The following is a 24,319-nucleotide window of genomic DNA, read 5'->3' on the forward strand; positions in this document are numbered from 1 at the left end:
TCATTGAATTGCGTTAAGAAAAAACAAAAATAATTTAAAACTTGATGATGTTTGCAAATAAACAAAAAAAAAATAAATAAATGAAAAAATAAGTCTAACCATTACTAATTATTTAAAAAAAGAAAAAGTCATGAAACTATGTAGTTTAATATGAATAAAATTTAATTTTGAGATACATTTTGAAAGCAGTTCGAACTTTATATTTTTGTGATTTATTTTGCTCATATTATTGATTTTATTATCTGTTAAAGTTAAAAAAATGATTTTTTGTTAAAATTATTAATGTAGCTAATGAACAAATTAATAATATTAAAGACCTCAATGACAAAAATATTTAAAACATATACATGATCAGAAGAATTAATAAAAAATATATGACGTATATTTTATATTGAGGGAATAATCTGGTAAAAAGTTAATGAAAAGACTAATAAATGAGAAAGTGGATTTAATATTATTTGATATAATGTATATATTCATTTAAATTGAACAGAATATCATATATACATTTATACAGTGCAATCATTTATTTGTTGCTTAATCTTGAAAGCTTTTTTATCGCTGCGTTCAACCCTTAATCATTTTATTAAAAAATTTTTATTTAAAGGAGATTTTGAATTGAATAGTTAATTATACTATTGCAAACCTCATTTCTAAAATGAACAGACTATAAACTATTAAACTCTATAAACAAACGTACCGTACTCATGACGGAGTGCAGGAGGAAATTCACTTTTTGTGCTCAGCTTGACGCTCCGAACTTTTGTCTTCTCTATTTGTTTATTAATAATTTTTCTACTCAAAGCATGGAAAAACTGAAATTTTGTACGGAAGAATTTTTTACGCTTTGATAACTGATCAGGAAAACTTTATATTGTCTAAAATTAATGTTTAGGGACTCATAAAATACAAATGATTTGTTTATCATTCCATTTATTTGTTGGAAACAAATTAGATAAACAAATTAACAAATAGTCTTGTTATCGGTAAAATATTTTGATGCTAAAAGTGCTTCACATTAATGTAGGAATTACATTTAATAACAAAAATAATTTAAAAGCTTATAATAACTATTATTATAAACACAGGCCTGGGAATTTGGGGGTAATTTTTTTAAAGATGTGGTAGTGGTTTTCGATTTATTTCTTTGAGCCAACTTCGGTACTTTATAGCAACAGCACACAAAAATCCAATACATTTTTACGAAGGTTGTTGGATAGTACTACTCTTTACCTTGAAAATGCACGATCAATCGTCTCGATTGGACTGTTTTTCAAAAGATATGACAATTTTCATTTTTGCACTTTTATGACGGCACAGCTATATGGTACAAACGCATTTCTGTGCAAAATTTTTAATTTCAAGATGTAGTGCTTTTCGATGTAATTTTTTTCGCTGAAATCGAATCTGACCTCAAAATTTGCCTAGCACGTCAAGTTTTTGAGATAAACGGGGTAAAAGGCACTCACCAAAGCGCAAAAATTGAAACTGCCACATCTTCGGAAAAAAATCTAATCAGGGTGATCGTCAGGGCATTTTAAAGGTAAAGAGTAGTATTATTTGACAGGTTTAGTAATGTTGGAATTTTTGGTTATATTGCTTGAAAGTATCAAAATAGGCAAAAATGCCCATTTTTGTCCCCCTTCATACTGTTTTCTCAAAACCCTGACATGATAGGCAAATTCTGAGATTGGATTTGATTTCAGCGCAAAAATTACATCGAAAACTATTAACACATCTTCAAAAAAAACCTAGCAAGCCTGTGATAATCATTATTCGCTCGCATCTAATACATTCCATTCGCAGGTGAAGGAAATAATATGTTTAATTGATGATATATGACATATTCTTTAGAATCAATTTCAAATCATCAAAATTGTCAATAAAAACCTAAATAATTAATATTTAACTGATTGTTTTGAAATAAATATATTAGACCTATTTTTAAATGAAGAGAATTCATAATCGTGCCAGGAAGTTTCAAACGCTTTTTGAATTTGGAAATTTTTTAAATTTCTTCTATAGGTCCAAAAATTGTATACTATACAAATTATTTTTGGATAGTATGCAAGGTGAAAAGTAAACATAAAAAATTCAAAATATTGACAGTTATTTCTGCTGAATACGGGAATTCTTTTTTAATAAAGAGAAAATTATTTCTTTGGATTCTGCTAGATTAAACTTGATTTTTAAAAAGTTGAAAATATTGTGACCTAACTTTTATTCATAGTTTAAAGTAGAGTAGAAAGCCATACTTGTATTTTCTTAAACACAATTTTTTATTTGATGATAGCAGTTTGGAAATCACAAAAGTTGCCGAGTTTATGAAAATTGTAAGTAAAAAAAGTAGTTTTAAAAATATAAAATTATCTCGAGACATTCTTATTTAAACTAAATAAGTCTTAGGAAAAATATTTTTGTATTTTTTAAAAATAAATGTCAATCCTGCTGAATCCAAGAAAGACAATTTTCCTTGATTCAAAACGAGATCCTTTATTCAGCAGGAGTTTTTTCTTTATTTTTGATTTTATATTCTTACTTGCTACCTGAAACAGTAAAAAAAGCCTTTTTTAATTTGAAAAACTGCAGTAAGTCCCTTTCAATGAGAGAAAACAATTGGTAAATTTAATTTTTATTTGTTGACTGCCCCTAATTTCCAATAGTACAATACTGCAGGCTTTCAATATTTTCAACTAAAAGCTTGAATAAAACAACTTCTTGATGCTAATTTTGGTCGAACGGAAATGGTTGTGCTATTTTCAGTTAATATTCAAATATTTTAAAATTCGAACATCCAAATTGTAAAGTTTCGAATATAAGTGCAGGAATGGTATAGCATAGTCTATATAGTATTAAAAATTAAAAATTTACAGCTTTCGAAATCTAAAACTTGAAAGTTGTATTTCTTTTAGTCGAAATTAAGACTTTTATATGTAGAACAATTAAAATTTGGTAGATTTAAACTTAAGCATACAAAATTCTTCACGATAATGGAAGCGTTTGAAAGAAAATATTTTTGAATTAGGTATCTTTAAAATTATAAACTTTAATTTCAAATCTGTAAAACTTAAAAATGTTTGGAATTTGTAACACAATACCGTAATTAAAAATGTCGAGATGAAACAATCAAAATTATTAATTGAATACAGATACATATTCCAAAAGTTACTATTTCAAATTCCGAAAAAGGATTGCAGATTTTTTTAGAGAAAAAACTCCCTCTATCAGAAATAAATTTATTTGATACCTGTAGGGAAGCAAAGTCCTCATTAAATTATCACTATTATTATTGTTATTACTATAATATACTATTAAGCTATTATCTTACGTGTTAATCGATTTTTAGAGTTATTCATAACTTTCGTGTCGTTTATTTAAATAACATGTTCGTTCCGCAACACTGTTCCGACCCATATCAATGATCAATCTCTCTAGCAACCACCCCAGATGAAGAGCTTTACAAATTCTTCATTAAAAAATTACATAAAATAGCACAAATTCATATTGCTGTACTTGGCAGATTTTTTCGTTGCAGATGCTTTTGGTAGGATTAAAATATCTTATATTTTAACATAATTACGTAGACTCTGGAGCTGACAACATTGAATCTCCTATTTTAAAAACCCTTAAAAACGATGTACCTGGCATTAGCAAAATGTCGGAACGATGCAGTCAACGTTCTATTATATGGGGGTGGTTTAATGTCAACTTCTAAATGTCACGTAACCATCTTCGATGGCCTCATTGTCTCGCTTGTAATAACGCCAGGCGAGCCATTTTCGATTTACTCAGAATCCATTGGCGCTGAAACTTTGCGAGCCAAAATAGCACGTTTCTCGACAATAATTATTTCCTAGTAGATACTTCATTAATAAACTTCAATTTATATTTAAATTTATGTGACTCTACAATATGAAAGCGATCATTGGAAAATACTAAATATAATAAATATACAGAATAATAATAAAATTCTGAGATTTTTTTTGAATTACTAGTACCAAGTTCAAACAAAATCAAAATACATTTTTAATTACAGGCTGGCCGCAAAGCATCCTTTTCCACATTTTCTGACTTATCCCGGATTTTTTCTAGGTTAATCATTCATTATACCTCACCATTAATATTCAAAAACCAGAACTTAAATCTTGTAATATATTTTTCACAAAGAAACATTTATAAAAGGAATGAAAAGAACTTCAAATTAAAATTTGAAATTTATTCATATCAACAAAAGAAAACTTTTCTGACCTAGAACATAAATTTTCAATCGAACTGGATAAATTTTTGTCAATAAAATAAAATTTTTATTAAAATACATTAATTTAAAAAAAATTTTAATTTTCATCAATAGGGTTGCATTTCTAAGCAAATAGTTGATTTTTTTTACCTACAAAGATACCCCCCCCCCCAACTAATTTCCTACCATAAAAGACAGATTTTCAATGAAATACATGAATTTCAAATGAAAAAAATTTAACCGAAACTGGAAAAGTTCAACTTGTAGTAAAAGAAAAATGTAAAAAAGGCATTTTCAACTAATTTTGTTGACTAAGTATTTAAAATTTCAACCCAGAAATTAAATTTTCAAATAAAAAAGATAAATTTTCTACAAAGAAAATTTTTTCTGTGAACCAAGAAAAAAAATGTTTATTCAAATTAGTAAACTTCCCAACCAAAAGACGAAGGTTCTGTAAAACAGTTGAATTTTGAATAAAAAAATATCAATTTTTAATCAAAAAGTTAATTTTGACCTAACAGTTGAATTTTTAATCAAAAAAGAGGAAACATGAAATAAGAAGATTAGTTTTATACCACAAAAGACAATGTTTCAACTAAAAAAATTAATTTTCAACAAAGTATGTGGTTAAATTTTACCTGAGTGGTTTAATTGTTAATTAAAAAAAAAGTTTCCAACAAATTAGTACATACTTTGAATAATCAAGATGAATTTTCAACAAAAATGGTGAATCTTCAACTTGAATAGTAACAAATTCATCTAAAACAACACACATTATAACAAAAAATTCAGCCATGCAGAGTAACTCCGAACTGAAACAATCAATCTTAAAAAAAAGACTTTTTAACAAAGTGCTACAGTGTTTGACTAAGTTATTGAATTTTTTGCTCAAGAATGTGAGTTTTTAACAAATAATACAAAAGTGGATATTTCAACCAACGAATTTTCTGATTTCAAATAAAAAACAGTTGAGTTCTAATAAAAAAGACAAATTTCCTACAAATAAGCTAAATTTTTTAACAAAGAAATTAATTTTCAACTATAATCATAAATTTTCAACTGAAAAGCCAAATTTTTAGTTACAAATTTAATGTTCAAACAAACAAACAAATTTTAATCTAAGAGATGAATTTTCAACTATGACTGTTGCATTTTAGACAAAAAGATTAAATCTCTAAATGAGAAATAAAACTATTCGAAGAACAGAATTTTAGTCGCATAACATGTTTTTAACATCGAATGTTTTATAAACAAAAAAACGTACTAAAAAAAATTATTTTTAGTTTATTCATTTTAACCAAAAAAGATAACTTTTCTACCATACAAGATGAATTTTCAACCCAAAAAGACAAAAATTAGACTAAGTAAGATGAGTGTTTAACAAAATAGTTTAATTTTTAACAAAATAATTTAATTTTAAACAAAATGGTTGATCAATCAAAAAGTTTATTTTTCTATCAAATATGACCAATTTTCAACAAATAAAGACTTTTCTGTCAATAAAGAAAGAACAGTTTATTCATATTTTTATTAAAACATTGTCGATGGAAAAAATATTACAAGCGCAACTACATGAATTTCAGAAGTGAAAATCGGCCGAGTTATTTGCAACAAAATATTCCTAATAAAAAAGTATTAAGGGACATCTTTATAATAAGAACCCTACTGAATAGCTTAAAATAATTTAAATGGGTATTTTAGATATTTTACAACTTGGCACAACAATATTATATCCTGAATCTTCTATATAGATACATTTTTCACTAAAATCCTTTTTCTTATGCATCGAATCCCGCTAAGTTTTTAATGGCTATTTAATAATTAGTTCAGCATTTTACATGAGGATCATTAACACCATATACAAAGAATTTCTTTTACATTTTATTATGAATACTTTTTCCAAATTACTTCGTTAAGTTTCATTTCATAAACATAAATTTCATTTTCCATCACATTTTATAGAGATATATATTCAATTGAACTTTTCACGTTTATCAGAGTATAACAATGACTAAAAAATAAAAAATGTCCATACATATTATTATTAAGAGATTGTAAAAAAATTTTTCACCTGAGCTCATCTTTCCAACCTAAGATATCAATCTGATTGACAGCATATTTGAATGAGAAATCTGTCATAAGACGTTCTAGATACTGTAAAAATTTTCGATTTCTTAAATATTTTTTTGAATTGTACTATTTATGTCATCTGTGAATTTTAATTTTTTATACTAAAAACGCAAAATTTGAAAAAATATTGCACATATCGAAAATTATTCTGTTTGGAAATTATGTTGCTATAGACCTTTCAGTAAAATTGTTGTTAATTAGTCAGATAATTCTTCAGTTTACAGCTTATAAGAAATTAACATAAAATAACGCGTAAGCTTATTTTTAAGCGATAAGTTAGGTTAACCAGCTGCCAAATTTGATTTAAATCGCTTGAGAATTGCGCTGATAACGCAAAGAAGGTACAAAATATATGTAAAATTATTTTAAGTACTTTGTTATTCTGTGCAATTCTTTTATCTAAAGTGAATAATAATTTAATTTATGATAGAGCGAACAACTGTGCTGATATTTCGCCGCAGACAATAAAAAAAATAAAACAATGTACTATACAATAAAGTGAATTTGGTCAACAAAGATCTCTCATTATAATTTTAGTTTATCCTCGATTCAACTTTCTTATCTACGGTATCATTTTTGTGGACATAATTAGATCGTAAACGGTATAATAAACTTTTTCTCAGAGTAGAGACTAATAGTTACCGCTCAGGAAATTATACAATAATCTGTTTCTTTTATCCGGAAGAAAATGAAAATTTTATCTGATACTTTACTCTTCACCTGTGTGGCTTTCCTAAGTCATGCCGGTAAGTATTTTTAAATATAATTTAACATTGTATCAATTTAACAAAATTACAAAACATAAAAATTTGGTTCGATAGAAAGAGTCCTATGTGACCGTCTGCGAAGAGAGGGGCCTAACGCGGGAAAAACGATTATTAGTTTTTTACACCTATTGATAGTTTTCCATTTTCTTTTCCCCAAAGAAAAAATATTATTCCTATATATAAAAGATACAAATTCTTCAATATTTCCTCTTGTAAAATGAAACTACACCGCATTAGGTCCCTTTCTTCGCGGGCGGTCACCCATGTTTCTGTTTAGGTCATTGGTAAACTTAAATAAATTCAATATTCAAATAAATTTTTTTTGGCGAATTTCAGCAACTTTGATTAAAGAAGCTGATAATGAAAAAGTGTAACATTCTAAGACCTGAATGAATAAGATTGAACTACACTCCAAGTCTCATGTAAGAACGGTTTCAAGGGTTGTCTTGCACTGACCTTGTTATTAAATCGGGACCGGTTAAACTTAAACAGCCAGGGCCGCCTGAACAGTTTCAATCTAGAAGGCATAATATTGCGCAATATACTCGCGTGAGTACTCACGCCCTGCAACCTTTCCGAGGCGAGAGTTCTAACTGTATCTCGCCCTGCCGCCTGAGAAACTGCGTGGGCCAGCAGCTTTGCGAATGACAAAAGTGGACTGGATTCTATGCGACCTGGAGTGTATTCAAACAAAATAAAAACTCAAATGGGCTACACAGACGTGTGCTTGTACATTTTGATTTATATCCCAAAATATTTAGTTTTTAAAAATAAAAATAAAGCCGTTAAATATAATACCATGTAAATGGTCACATGATGCTCTGGTACACTAAGAAAAAATCTTTAATTCAAGAAAATTTACCTGATTCACAGAAATGATCGTACTAAATACGTCCTACGATTCATTTTTCGAATAAAAAGAATTGGGTTTAACCAAACCATAAGTATGGGATTATTGCTGCAAATAAATATATATTTCAGTCAGTGAAACATTAAATAAATGAAAGAACAATGTTATTGGTTGAAAGAGAGAACAGATTTGTGTTTAAAATTAGAAAGTTGATATAGACTAAAATAAAAGTTTTTCTTAATTGGTAAACGTGATTCCTTGGTTCAAATGAGCGCACCCTAAATTTATTCAAATATTTCTGGGTAAAAAGAAATGGATTTTTATGTTTTTTTGGTACAAAGAAAATAAAATTTTTTAAAATTCGTTTACTTGGATTCACTAATTTGTTTGGTATGCATACTTGTCCTTGATATTTGGCATTTAATTTATTAATTTGTTTTCTTGTTACAGAATTAAGTGAACAGAGAATCCAAAACTATCCTGGCAATCCATTTTATAATAATAGTAATCCAGTAGGTCGAAATAATCGAATTCGTCAAGCAGCACAAACTAATCCACCTACTCAAGGTACTCCACTTCACCGCGGTGGTACTCCAGGGTTCGAAAATGGTCGGCTTGTTGCTGTGAACCGCAACGGTTTTCGTCACCCCGTATATCCACTTCAACCTCCAATCGGAAAGTAGAAATGTTTTTTTAAACAAAAAATTCTTTTAATTGTCATCAATATTTTCCAAATTATTGTATTTACTACGTCATTTTCTTAACTATAAACGTATCAAAGGAAATCGAATGTTAGCTTTTTTATTTCAAGCACAAGTTTTATTTAGTTGTTTTTTTCTTACAGATTTAAGGGAACAGGGAAGGCATCCAAATAATCATAATCATCCAAATAACAATAATAATTCTCGTCCAAGAAACAATAATAATCTTCGCCCAAGAAACAATAATAATCTTCCTCCAAGCAGTAGCTATAATTATCCTCGTCCAAACAACAATAGTAATTATCATCGAAGCAACCTTAATGATCTTCGTCCAAGCAGCAGTAATAATCCACCAGCCCTAAATAATCCAGTTGAACCAGAAATACCAAATATTCCACCTGTTCAAGGTCGTCCACTAGTCCATGGTGGTATTCCAGAATTCATAAATGGTCGACTTGTTGGCGTGAGATTTAATGATTATTTTCATCCTGCATACCCACTTCCACGCCCACTCGGAAAATGAAGAATTAAAACACAGTTAAAGGAATACATGAAATAAAAAGGAAAAACCCTGAGTTCTTTTAAATCTTAACTTTAGATAATTTAAATAAATGCCGAATCAAAGAAAAATTACTTCATTCAAAGAAATTATCCTACTAAATGTAATTAATTTTTTATTTCTTCAATAAAAAGAAATTGTTTTATCTAAACGACAAATATGAAATTAGTTAATTAAATTAAGCGATATTGTTATAACTAAAATAAGAATTAAGTGGAAAAACATTGTCATTGGTTAAAATAAATAAGAGATTTGTGTATTCGATACATTAAATTAAAACATTTTTTTAACTAAAGGATGTGATTCCTTGCTTCTAAAAAGTTTACCCTGAATTCAGCTAATAATTTATTTAAAAAATATGTTTTTAATAGGATTACATGTTTCTTTGTTTTTCTAACATACCTTAAATATTCAAGCAAGAAAATCGAAAATTTGTAACAAGCGAAATCATAGGTAATTTTTTGATTATACTTTGGCATAGAAAAGCAACTCTTCGTAATTGTGAGAAACATAGCCCAGTAGGGAAAGGCTCAAAAATTGTTTAAAGGTTTGTTTTAACATTTGCTCAACATTCAAACAAAGAAATCGATATTTTAAATAGACAGAAACCAGGGGAGATTTTTTAATTAAATTATTGTGGTTACAAACCACTTTCAAAAAAGTGAAGGAAGCGTTCTTTACCTGGAATAATATTTGAATTTATTTTAGGGGTTGATTTAACATTTCTTAAGCACTCAAGTCAGCAAATCAATATTTCCTAAAATGCAAAATCACAGAAGATTTTGTTATTATACTATTGGGATGAGAAATAATTTTACAATAATGTGAAAAACATCCTATCATGTAAGGTCGTTGAGTTTATTTTAAGCGTTGTTTTAATATTTTCTAAAGATTCAGACAAAGAAGTCCATATTAAAAAAAAGCGAACAAATAAGTTGTTCTAAATGCACTGTCAATTGCGTTCCGATCCCAAAATTACAATGATGAATTATCCCGTAATTTTACTTTTTATAAAACGTGGGATTCCTGGCTTCAATATTCAAGGGATGTTGAAACAAACCTTAAAATAAACTCAAACATTTTTATTGGTAGCAGACGTTTTTTGCATTTCTTTTGAAGTGACTTTTATACTTAACAGCCTAAATAAAAAATTTTCTGTGATTTTGGTCTTTTTATTCTGTCCATTTCTTTGCTAAACGAAAAAAAACTTCAAATATATTTAACTAGTTTGAATGCTGAAACATTTCCCCCATATTTATCTTAAAAGGATTGCCAACGCCAATAGTATCAACATAAAAATGTCTCGTTATTTCATTTTTTACAAAATGTCGATTTCCTCAATTGAATATTTAAGGGATGTTCTAACAACCTTTAAAATTAGTCTAACGACTTTTAAGATATTTTTTACCCTGATCAGTTATAAAAAAATTTCCCATGTTCTTATTTTTTGATATATCGATTTTCTTGTTAAAATTTTAAGGGGATGTTAAAATAACACCTAAGATGAATTCAACGAGCTTTTATGCTAGGAGATGTCTTCTTCATTTATTTGAAAGTGATTTTAGACCACAATAATTTAATTGAAAAATCTGCTGTGAATATGCTTTTATTGAAATTTTATTTTCCTGGCTTGAATCATCAAGGAAAAAAACATTGAACCACCCTTACAGTCAATTAAAACAATTTTACAGATAGTGGCGCTGCCTGTACTTATCTTTAAGTAACATCTTTTTCGAATGGCTTACCGAAAAAATTCCGTACCTTTAGTTTATCCTCAGTAATTTATTTTTCTTTCATTTGAGAAATAACTATCCATTATTCTGATAATTTTCTTTCCAATTATTGATCTGCTGGTTCTAAATAACAAAAAAAATGTATAATTAGACTTTTTGAAAAAATTCCATTCTCATTACATTTTGTGCTGCATCGTTTATTTTAAGCTCTAATTAACCAAACTAATCAATTAAATTAATTAATTAATACATTTCATTAAAATTAAATTACGAAATAATCTAATTTCAAATTATCTTTCTCTAAAAAATAGGGTCTGTTACGAAAATCTCGAAAGCATCATTGTCGTATTTCCGCAATACCAATTAATTCATTTACAAAAAATTCGAAGGAAATAATGTTACTAAAATCACACAAATAATTAAGTAATCAGCTTTAGTTAAAGGTCAGTTATACAGAATTTTATAAGGGGGCATTCAGAAATTACGTGAAACGTACGCAAAATACATAAATTTTCAACCGAATAATAGTTTTCATTTTAAAAGAGAAATTCTAAATAAAAAACAGAAGTTTTCCAGTTAATATAATTAATTTTTTACGAAGGAAAACGAAAAAGTTACATTTCCGACCAAAGTGATACATCTTCTATTACAACATTAATTCTCAATGTAAAGCACAATGGTTGATATTTCAACAAAAAAATATTTTGATATTGAATAAAAAACAGTTGAATTAAACTAAAAAATACGAATGTTCAATCAATTATTTTAATTCTTGATGAAAACAGATTAATTTTAAAACCAAAAAAAGAGGAATTTTCAAAAAAAGAGTTCAATTTTCAATCAAGAAAGATTTTTCAATAAATAAATAAAGAAAAAATCTTATCCAAAATGTCGAATTCTTAAGACAAAAATATGAGAATTCGACAAGAAAGTTAAACTTACAACCCAAAAATATACATTTTATAACAAAATAATTTAATTTTTAATTAAAAAATACGAGCTCTCGACAAAATGAGTGAATCTTTAATTAGAAAATATTAGTTTTCTAGAAAAAATTAAACAACTACATTTTAGTCAAAAAAAAGGAAAGAATTTTCATCATAAAAAACAGTTAATTCTTCTAATAAATAGTTCAATGCTCAATCCCAAAATGAATTTTTTTACCATAAAAAAACAAGTTTCAAATAAAAAAGATTAACTTTCAACCGAAAATAGAATAGTTTAATTTTCAAATAGAGAAATAAGCGTACAACAAAATAAGATACATATTCAATGAAACAGTTCAATATTCATCCTGAAAGATTAAATGTGTTTACAAAAAATTGTTGAAAAATGGAACTGTTAATTTTTGAGTTAAGAAAAATTAATAAATAAAAAATAAATTTTTCACCGGAGAAATGACTTGTGTACCACAAAAATTCATTTTCTATATGAAAAATAATTTTTAACAAAGCACATGCAGTTTTAACGAAATAATTAAAATTTAAAAAGAATTTTCAACTTAATAGTTAAACCTTCATCAAAAGAATTGAATTTTAAACCAAAAAGGTAAATTAGCCACCAAAAGATTAATATTCTTCCAAAAATACAATATTTCAACAAAACGCAGAAATTTTTTACCAATCAGTTAAATCTTCTACTAAATAAGATAAATGTTTAAGCCAACATAGAATAATTACATTTTTGGTTCAAGAAATTAATTTTCAATAGAAAAAACTAATGTTTAGATTAAAGAAATAGATTTTTAACCATAGGGATGAATTTTAGACAAGAAATTGTGGTAAGGTTTGGATTTCCAAAATTACTATTTGAAAGTCAAGAATACAATAACAATATGTATTATACATTTATTGTCAAAACATCATTTTGATTTTTATTTGACAATAAAATTACTTTTGCTCGTGTCAAATATAAATTAAAATACTGGTGTATTCGTCTGTCTTCATTAAATAAAATTTTATAGATCTAGAATTTTTCTCTGTTTCATCATACATATAAATGTTATATTTTTCTTACTGTTCGACTTTAAAAATAAAATAATTTAATACATTTATGTGACAAATATGTCCCGAAAATATTGCAAATTGCGTATTATAGAAAATTCGAATCAAATTCAAATAGTGAAAAAAATGATTTGCTAATTTTGAAGAATTGTAAATAAAGAAAAAGAATTGTGTCATTCATACTAAATTTACTGAAATTTTCTTAGTATAATAATTGAAGCTTCGGAAACAACAAAGGCGGATCAACAGCATACAAAAATATTTTGCTGGAATCTTTATTCACAATTTCAGGTAGTAGACGATACATAATCTATAACAAAATGTTTGAAAATGGACCGAGTTTTTTTTTGTAATAAAAAGACAAATAGTGCGCACGTAGTGCGCACAGTGTGCTGGTGTACTAAACCAAAGAATAAAACACCTAAAATAACAATTAGACGTTCTTAAATCAAATTCGAATCAGCAGATATGTTATTGGTCCTTTAAGCTTCCCGCAGATTCAAGAGAAGATCGTCTCCTTTCCAGGTCTTTGAAGTGAGAAGATTTGAGCACATATATTGGGCCCTTTTGCGTGAACCCAAGACTCGAAGCTCCTGTAATAGGACTAGGAAGTGTATTTTGAGAGAAGACCCTCTCGACCGAGTAAGTCGTATATGCAGAACGGCATGGCAGTGAGGACATAAAGGGCAGTATGAAAGGGGGTGAAAAGGGGTGAGTTCAAGGAAAGGGGTTAGGGGGAGTTTTAGGGGGTCGAGGTTAACGGACCGTGCACGCGAGAGGGCTCTTACTCCCTTTCGCCTGCTACATTGATCCTGATGCCTTCAACCCTCTTCTTCCTCGTATTAAACTCACTCCCGTTAGAGACATATACCTAATACATTTACATGCCCCACGACCAGTGATGAGAAAATGAAACACCACCCCTCTCCCTTTTCAGTGACAGAAAATCAAATTGGAATTATTCCGAAACATCTTTAAAGCCATTCAGGAAGAAGAACTACCGTCAACCGGGGTAATGACCAATTTCTTTTTGCATCTTTATCTACGTGGACCCAATAGAAATTGAATTACATGGTTCGATGAGAAAAAAAATATGTCCCAGCAAAAAAATAATTTTGTTGAGCAGTTTTGGTTATTCTTACAAAAATTTGGTTTCCACTACCAAAAAAGTAGTTGGAGTTTCAAACCAATTCTCCACGAGCAGCTGACCACTTTTTCAATATCGTGGATTCGAGCGAAAATCACCTCTCTCCATATTGATCGTTAATGTTATTTGTAGTTCGATGAAATAAAATAAAGTTGAAAAAAGAGTTGTATTTGTTTCTAGAAAATCCGATTGATTTTAGATGAATGGGGTCTAGTATCTCTAATAGATGTATTTCAAGTGAAATGATTTTTACATTTTATTCATTGTTGTATTCAATATCTCAAATCCTAAAACATACTTGAAACTAATTGATAAAGTATTTAAAGTATCTTAAAGTATTTAAGAGGAATCTTTTAATTAATCACTCTGTTTTTGTCCTTCTAGTTTTTTTGTCATACAGGAAATATTTAGTTTACAAAATAAATTTTTCCCTTAAAAAAAACTGTTGCTCGAAAAAAATTGTATTGCTTCAACAAAACTATTTTGTTTAGGGCATGTGATACTCAGATAAAATTATCGATTTTACCAGTGCTAAATTTAATTAATGTGTGTGTAATTTAAGATTGTCTGTGTCACAATTCCCCTAGCTTTACTTCCAAACTACATAATATTTTTTGCCGAAAACTTGGGACAAGCAAAAAAAACATTGTCACTAATGTCCCGGAACTATCCTTGTTTTTAAACATTTTAAAAAGTTTATTTTTTTATAAATAATTTCTAATTGGATACTGAAAGCATCGGTATGACAAAGATTGACATTAAAGGAATGGCAGAGAGCTGAAAATCAATCTTAACCTCAAAATAGTGTACATGCATAAGACATTTATTTAAACGAATAAATTTTTTTGTTATTATCCCTCAAAAAAATAGTTCAGGTATGCGCATTATAACATTTTACAGCATCTCCGATTTTAGTTTTCAAACATTTAAATTTTTGTGGCCAATATCCCGGGGAAACTGAACCGGATTTACCGCACGACGAAGTACCACATGCCCTTAAGTCTATCAAAATTAGGTTCAATCGACAAAAAATAGTTTTGTTGTGATTACAAATATTTCATTCGTTCAGCATAACTATTTTGTAAATTTTACAATATTTTGGTCAAGTCTAAAATACCATTGTGTTAATCTAACAAATATTTAATTAATTGGACCGAATGGGCTTGTTCAATCTGAAAAAAATTGTTGTTATGCCCAGCAAACTTTTTGGTTAATTCAATCAAATACTGCAACAAAGTAATTTGGTTGGCTCAATAAAACGATTTTTTTTGCTTCTATAGCAACCAAAAAATTTTGTTGGGACAAATAAAACTTTTTTCGGTCAACTAAATATTTTTCTCAGTGTTTTAATTTGTATTCAAAGTGCCAGAATTAATTACAAAATTATTTGATTTAAGTTATAATTTAAGGTCTCCAATAAACAAAACATTCCCCCTCTCATAATTTATAAAACTTGCAAATATAAAATGAAATATATCTAAATTATTTGAGTACTTTTCATACACCGCACTGAGATTTTGAACATTTTTTTATAGATTTGAGAATCATACGTCGCTGGAGTAATTCAGGACATATTCTTGCTTCTATATAACGAAAGAATTAAATAGTGCAAAAAGAGTGCTAAATTTTTTTAAGGTTTTACAGGACCTAAAAATAAATCCCAGAACTTGTTTAGCCGCTTTTACAATGGTTCCTATAAGATCTTTATATCTTAAATGATGATCAATATTTAATCCGATAGATCCCTGATTATATAAACTCTCTTTATATGTTATGCCTCCAGTTTATAGCTAAGCAAAATCGGATCTTGATTTCTTGTAAAGGTTTAAAATAATATATTTCTCGAAGATCGTTTTTTATAAGTTGTCGTCACCCATCAATAAACTTGAATTTTTAAAGGTTGGGCCACTGATATGCTACTTTTGGCCACGCCTTGCACCAGTTTTGACTACAAAAATAGTTAATGTGGGATTTGAAAGGTCCGTTAGCACAAGGTGAATTAGTATTAGATACAAAGAAAGAAATATAAGCAATCAAAATTATTTCTTATTCTGAAACAACTTTTACAACTCTGGATTACACTTTAACATTAAAATATTGAAATTTTCTTCGAAAAATGATGTTTTCATTTTTAACGATTTAAAATCTCACTTTTCTCGAAAACCGCGCAAAATAAATGAATAACTGCTTATAGTTTAAAATGTTTTTCCATTCTGAAATCTATAAAAATGTACACTTATTACATTTTTTTTGTATCTTTTAACCATTTTTTTCAAATAAATCGAAAAAACATAAAAACCAACAAAAATAGCATTAAGTTGAATTTTTTAAAACATTATATCTCCCGAAATGTTTTTTTGTTTCAGTAACAATGTTAAGAACATATCACATAAGATTATTATGGTTGCTGACCTACAGAGTAAACAAAAATTGGTTTTTATCTCTAAAATTAAAGAAATATAATTTTGAATGTCTGACAATCTAATTTTTGTCAAAAGGACGCACAAATTAAAAGCAAATCATAGTTTAAATAATTGTTCCACCTCCTGCGATCTATAAGTATATATATTTATAGGATTTTGATCAAGTGTATTTCAACAAGTGAAAAAAATAATTGCAGTAAGTAAAAGTCGAATAAAATAGCTTCACTGTAACGACCTTCACTATGTTAATTTTAAAAACGTTTGATTTTAATTCAGAGACAATATGAAGGTAACTTCTATTTTAGTCTAATAAAATTTTTTTTTTTTCAACTACTGGTCAAAATACATTATGTAAAAATATGATAAGCATATTTATTTTAAAGATTTGAGAAAGTGGATCAATTTTTAGTTATGAACTATTATTCATATTTTGAGTTGTTTTCGAGGAAAATGAGATTTTTAATTGTTAAAATGATATTTTTTCAATTTTATAAATAAAAACGAATTAGACCTCAATTGAAAGCTTAGAAACCTAAATATTATCATGGAATATACCCTTTGCATTGTTATTGAACTAAAAACAATAACGCACAAAATAAGAGTTTGAAGTTTGTTAAAATACATCATACTTTAGTCCATTTATAGCCATTTATTCTATTTTTTTGCAAAAATTAAAACAAACAAAAAGAGAGGATATCAGTTCATAGATTTAAGAAATGGGAACACTTTAGAATCATGAACTTCAAATTTATATTTTACCTCATCTTTGAGAAAAATGTGATTTCTTCTTAATAAAAAACAAAAAATATTACTTGTCTCGCCAACGCGTAGTACGAGTTTTTTCTCTCTTGGCTTAAAGTAACCGAAAGGCATCTACGAAACACGTTAATAAGAGAAACTGGATAAGCAAGAACTTTTGGTTTATATAAATTTAATCTCAATTTATTGTAAAATTTTCAAATTTGATGGCCAAATTTGAGTCAACATTCTATCAAATTTTGACCAGGGATAGCCAAAACTGGAAAAGATTGATAAATATGTTCCACTTTTGACCATTCCAACTTATTTAAGGAATATCAGTATATCTTCTATTTTTTTGTTATTGAATCATCTGTGTAACCAAATTTGAACTCACAAAAAATCATATTGCGACAGTCTCACAGTCTTCCTTTTTACGAAAAAATGTTTGAAGCTTCGGACAACTTCTAAATAAATTTATATTTTTTCACAGTCAAATTTGATTGTTGTTAGTCGTCACAGCTATATGACGTCAAAACTGCATTCGTGAACGCGTAGTTGAGCCAACCGAACCGTAGTAAATTACGAAAATTGCACTGGTGGCCACAAGAGGAGCAGGTTCCAAAACCGGGTAAACGACCCTACTTTGCATTTTTGAATGTTCATTTCCATTTCCAGTTTCTGACACTATTCCATAAACTCACTAAGCTCAATCGGAAATGTTATGCAATCGCTTACACTTTCAATTTGCACATATAAATTTGGGTCATTAAAAAATATGATTTCATTATCCTTACTTACTACATGAATGCCGTAAAAGAAAACTGTAAAGAAATTGAACCTAGATTAAAACTCTAGGGCACCCCACATGATTGTGTTAATGAGGTGAAATTATGCCTAGCATATTCGGTATTGTGTTTTCTATCTTGTAGAAAAGATTGGAGTTACAGTAATACTTTTCCAGGCAAATCATTATTACGGACTTTATGGATGAGAATATTATGATTAAGTTTGTCAAAGCATTTGCATACCTATATCTAAATATCTAGCATCTTCCTTTTTTCCGATTTTTTAAGGCTTCACCTATAAACCGGGTATAAACTGCTAGGTTTATTAAAATGGATCTACTAATAACAAAACCATGTTGAATTTCTAATACTTTTGAGATGAAGGTGTAAGACATAAATGGAAATGCAAGCAAGTCCATTTTTTAAGGCCAGCAGGCCGAAAAAGAAACATTTATCTATAAGCCTTAAATACCTTCGAGAAATTGTTCGGTAATAGAGATTGGCCGATAGATACTAATAAATTCAGTATTTCAATCAATTATAAAGTTTTAACCTATAAATTCATTAGATGAAAAAGTCAATCTTCAATTTTCCGATAATTTAATGTGCATTATTCTAGAATGCCTAGATTCACTTCTTGTTTGGATCTTGCTATAACGATTATTTTGAATTCTTCGTATAAGTAATATAATCTTTTTTTATTAGCTGTTTTATTTCAGATCTTCTTTCATGTAAGCATTTATTTAGGTATTTAGTAGCTTTATTTTTTAATTTGTGTCTCAATTTTTCCTTGAATTTAATTGTGATTATCAATTATTGCAAATACCAAGCTGGAAATTTGATTGAGAAACCGCGAGGAAAAAATGTGGGCACAACCAAATCAATTTTATTACAGAGTTTCGAATATAAGCAATGGTATGCGCCATCTACATTAATAGATTTATAAAGCAAATGTCAGGCAATGCTAGCTAATGCTAATGAAAATTGGGCTCTATTTCCTATCTTATAATCACAGATTCTCTTATTTGAATTTTCAGCAGCGAAATTAGGTTTCCCATTGTTTGATAATATCAATTTTACACTAATCGTAATTGCTCGATGATGTAAATCTTCACTTACTAATTGATCAATCTTTAACATATTGCAATAAACAAGACTGGCGAACACTTTATTTTAAACGATTCCAACAAATTTTCAAAGATTTCCAAAATTTCTGGGAATGTCAAAAATTCTGTATCGCCAATAAGTTTACAGATTTCTAGGGATTTAAACGGTCTTTTCTACAGTTTTTTAAAAAAACTTAAATCGAAATTTTCAATTTGACTTACATTCAAGACATTCCAAATGATTTCTGCTTATTTAATTGAATTAGAACAATTTTCAATGATTTCAATAGATACAAAAATATTTGATCAAGATCAAACTTCTAGAAAACTTTAGTGAATAAAATAGATTTTATTTTAAAGGATTTTTATGGATTACAGAGATTCCCAGGGACATTAATAAATTTAAAAAACTCTCCAAGGATTTTTAATATTTCAAGCTATTTTAAAAGTTTGCACAGAATGTTATGACATTTCAAAGGTATTTAAAGAATTCTGAAGAATATTAAAAAATTTCAATGGATTTTAAACAATGTCCAGGAATATAATAAGGTTTAAAGTATTCTATTGAATCTCCAAGGATTTCAAAGATTTTGAGGGACTTTAACGATCTTTTTTTTAGAGGGAACTTCAATAAGTCTAATTTCTTTTACACTTAAATAGTCTTCAAATTATTTCTACTTATTTCATTGCATTATTATGATTTCCAAAGATTATAATGGGTTCTAAGGGATTTACACATGTTTCTACAAAACTATAACAGAATTTAAATAATTAATAGTTCAATAATAATCAATTAAAAAGTATTTTTAATATTTTCAATTATTTCACAAGATTCCAAACAAATTTTTAAAATGTTTAGGAATGTCAAAGAAATTTGTAGGTTTTCCAAAAACTTCAAGGGATTTTAAGACATTTTAAAGAATTAAACAATATTTGAAGGATTGTATTGAATCTCCAAATAATTTCAAGATTTCAAGAGACTTAAAAAGTATTGTTTAGAAAATTTCGAAGTATAAGTTTCATTTAATTTACATTTCAGGAATTTTTTATTATTTCTACTTATTTCAATGTATTATTACAATTTCTAAGGATTTCAATACATTCTTAGGGATGTCAATAAATTTCTAGAGAGGATTAAAGAATTTTTTTTTTATAATTAATAAAGAATTTCAGAGAATTTTGTTGTCTTCAAATATTGCAAACAATTCAAAGAGAAATTTCGAAATTTCTACAAATGTCAAAGTGTTTTCTATTATTTATAAAGAATTCAAGGAATTTCATGGAATTTTACAAGATTTAAAGAATTTTATGAATTCTTCAAAAATTTTAAGATTTTCAGTGATTTAAATGGTCTTTCCGGATAAAGTTAGAGAATATATTTTTTTATTAATTAATTTTAAAGGATTTTAAAGATTTTAAGTTATTTTAAAAATTTGTAGGATTTTGATGGTTTATAGGGTTTCAAACTTTTTTTTTACAGAAATTGAATTAGAATACATTTGAAGATTCTAAAAAATTGGTAGAAAACTTTACGGAGTGAAAAAATTGTATTTTAAAGATTTTCAACCGATTTTAACGTTTGCAAGGTTTATGATGTAATTAAAAAATATTCAAAGGATTTTCAAGTTTTTAAGTAATTTTTAAATATTCCAAAGGGTATCAAAAGATTCAAAAAATTTCAACAAGTTTATAGGGTTTCCAAAGATTTCATGGAATCTAAAAAAATGTGACACGACTTAAGTTTTGACATGGTGTCCCCGATGGAATCAACTTTTTTCTCTATTAGTAATAAGCCTTCTTCGGATACTCATTTAAATGTTTCCCTCGGTGATCCTAGTCTTTCTCATTGTAATAGCGAGCGAGGAAAGCGTTTGCACTTAGCACAGATAAATGCGAGATCACTTCTTCCTAAAATAAGTGTAATTACAGACATCATCCATCTGTATAACATCGATATTCTTGTGATCTCAGAAACTTGGCTACGTCCAGATGTCCCCGACTCTGCGATATTAATTAAGGATTTTAATCTAGAACGGGCTGATCGTAAAAGCCACAAGGTGACGAGAGGTGGTGGGGTCGCGATTTATATTAAAGATGATCTTAGCTACGAGTCTGTATATAATAACCAGACCCCATTTTTAACTGATGTACCCGATGACATCCCAGTGGACCTATGCTTAGTTATACTTAAATTTAAGAAAACAGGTCTCGCAATTATAGGAGTTTATAGAAGTCCAAATGTGGCGCTATCTTGGGAAAGTGATTTGGAAGAGGCCTTGACTCATGCCATCTGTGAATCAAATCACATGGTTTGCCTGGGAGATTTTAATATCAATGCGGCGGACATCTCACACACATGCTGGCCTAGGTTACTTCACATATCACGCTCTCTATCGCTCAGGCAGGTTATCAAAGAACCGACCCGCTCGGACTCGATTTTAGACCTTATCTTTGTAAGCGACGATCTCCTCCTTTTAGATTCGGGAGTGGCCAAGCTATCAAGAGAATTCGACCATGACTTGATTTTCTGCGACATAAACCTAGATCTATCTACGAGACCGAGTGTATACCGCGTAGGTAGGGACTTTAAGCGAGTAGATCAAACAGCATTCAACGAGGCAGCTAGTCAGGCGGACTGGGCCAGTATATTAAACCTCTCTTCATTAGACGAGAAGGTGGACCGATTTTCTCAAATAACGTTAAACCTTATTAACAGGTTCTGCCCGCTACGTCGCTTTAGAATAGCTAGACCCAGGCCGCCTTGGTTCTCCGACAATGTAAAGATAATTGCTCGGGCCAGGGACATAGCTCGTTCAAAATGGCGCACTTCAAAAACTGTCATTGATAGAGATAAATATGTGCTTCTCCGTAACTTCGCAACTAGCTCCCTCCGGTGCGAAAAAAGCGTGTATCTGTCTAGCCTCTCAGATAGGCCTTCTTCTAAACACATGTGGGAAAAGGTAAACCTGGCAAGTGTCTGGTCAGGACAAAGACAGTTTTCTTGGGGTGATCTTCCTATGGACCCCACTAGCAATAATGACTTCTTTATAGATACCATACCATCAGCAGTAGCCTCAGAGACACTAATCCGCGACCTTCAGTCATCCGCTAGCAACATTTCACCTAACTCCCAGAATACTTTCGTGTTCAAGGAAATTGACCTTAGTTATTTGTGTCACGCTATGAAATCATTCACTTCGACAGCTACGGCATCGGATGGCATTAATACTTCTTCAGTTTATCTTTGTGTACCCTCATGCCTTCCTGCATTATTAAATATCACGAATACCTCGTTAAGGCAGGCAAAGTTTCCCTCGGCATAGGGATCAGGTATTGTTCGTCCTCTTCCTAAATGCGATAGTCCGAAAACATTTGGCGACTTACATCCAATAACTATTCTGCCTTACCTTTCGAAAGTATTAGAGAAGATCTGTCTTCAACAGCTGACCCCCTTCATCGACAATAACAAAGTGTTACCTCTAAATCAGTCGGGGTTTAGAAAGGGTTTTTCGGCTGCAACAACGCTTCTTTAAGTGTCGGATGAGATAGGTAGGTCCTTGGACTGTGCAGAGGTAACTCTTCTGGCCATGCTGGATTTATCTCGGGCTTTCAAGACCCTTGATCATAGGTTGCTCTTGGAAAAATTAGAATCTATAGGAGTAAGGGAGACATCTCTTGCTTGGTTCAGAGGATTTCTCTGTAATAGAAGTCAACGAGTCGCAGTTTCTAGCTCTCAGTCTACACTTATGTCCCCACGCAGAGCAGTTAATAGGGGAGTTCCTCAGGGGGCAGGATAGAAGCGATCTCCAGGGGCAGAATTAAAATAACCATACATATGTATGCAGATGATACACAGCTGTACATCCGTTGTAAGCGAGATGATATTAATGAGGGAGCTGCCATCTTAAACGCGGTCTTAGACCATATTTGCTGGCTGGGCAGAGGACCGTGCGCTGGTCATTAATCTGACAAAATCTGTAATTCTACCAATAGGCAGTTTAGATTGTGACCACCTTCCTAATTTCTCAATAAATGGTACTCAACTCTCCATTGTCTCGCAGTCGAAAAATCTTGGGCTTATCATGCAATCGGATTGGAGATTTGAAGAGCAAGTATCTAAGAAAGTCCATGCAGCTTATATACGTCTACGAAAATTGTTTCCATTTCGTCGCGCTCTCCCTACTAGTACTAAACTCCTTTTGTGCGAATCGCTAATCTTGTCTCTTTTTGATTATGCATATTCGAGCTTTGGGCCTTTTCTGAGTACGCCGCTGAAGGCGGGAATTCAGAGAGTGCAAAACTCCTGCCTAAGATTCGCATTCGGTATAAGAAAATTCGATCATATCACCCCTGCTTTTAGAGAATCTGGTTAGCTGAAAATGGATAAACGGTGGAGATTGCATTTCTGCGTTGTCGCGTTCAAAGTTTGGTCAACAGAGAGGCCGTCTTACCTACGAAATCTCATTTCCAGTGTGGAAGAAAATCGGGCGAGAAAGTCTCTTGTCACAAGATCGAACGGAAAATTTTCGGTCCCTTTAGCCCGCACAGCGAAGGCGGAAGCTACTTTCTCATGCTTAGCTCCTCATTTGTTAAACGATCTTAATGATCCTATTGATACGTATAGCGTGCAATCGGTCAGAAATGAAATGTATAAAAAATTGCGGGTGGTCCTCTGAATTCGTTGAGAACCTATCTTGTGGGAGAAAGCTAAACATCGGTGATCTATATACGTTCCCGTATTCTTCATCCCGTAATTTACAATTATAATTTACGAGTTACGAATGCACAGTATTATTATTTTTATTCATATTAATTTTCTATTTTTTGTTGTACTCAGTTGGTTAGCGTTAATAAGTAGTTATATAATAGTTAGCATTTAGGTTACATTGTAGAAGGTTAGGTTGTAAAGCAGCTAAGGCTGAACCTCGGCCTTTTATGTCCACTCGCCTATCTCTTTCTGTAAGCTAATGTATATATCTCGTGGAACATAATAAAGATCTATAAAAAACATTTCTGTGGCGAAATGTTGTCACAAGCTTATACTGCCCAATATGTCGAAGGCATTTTTGGTTAGAGTTGGATTTTTATTTGATCATTTTTGCACGGGGCTCTCCCGGTATATATCATCAGTCACGGA

The 24,319-nt window shown here is 29.7% G+C and overlaps 1 protein-coding gene across 1 annotated transcript; it reads left to right on the top strand.

Annotated features, from left to right (window-relative positions):
* The first annotated feature begins 20,930 nt into the window (after positions 1 to 20,930).
* On the top strand, positions 20,931 to 22,505 carry LOC117181142. The gene has a single exon (XM_033373709.1). It carries the CDS (start codon positions 20,931 to 20,933, stop codon positions 22,503 to 22,505), a length of 1,575 nt encoding a protein of 524 aa, XP_033229600.1.
* Positions 22,506 to 24,319: the final 1,814 nt, after the last annotated feature.

The sequence above is a fragment of the Belonocnema kinseyi genome, chromosome 10 (assembly GCF_010883055.1).
Source record: "Belonocnema kinseyi isolate 2016_QV_RU_SX_M_011 chromosome 10, B_treatae_v1, whole genome shotgun sequence".
Lineage (NCBI taxonomy): Eukaryota > Metazoa > Arthropoda > Insecta > Hymenoptera > Cynipidae > Belonocnema > Belonocnema kinseyi.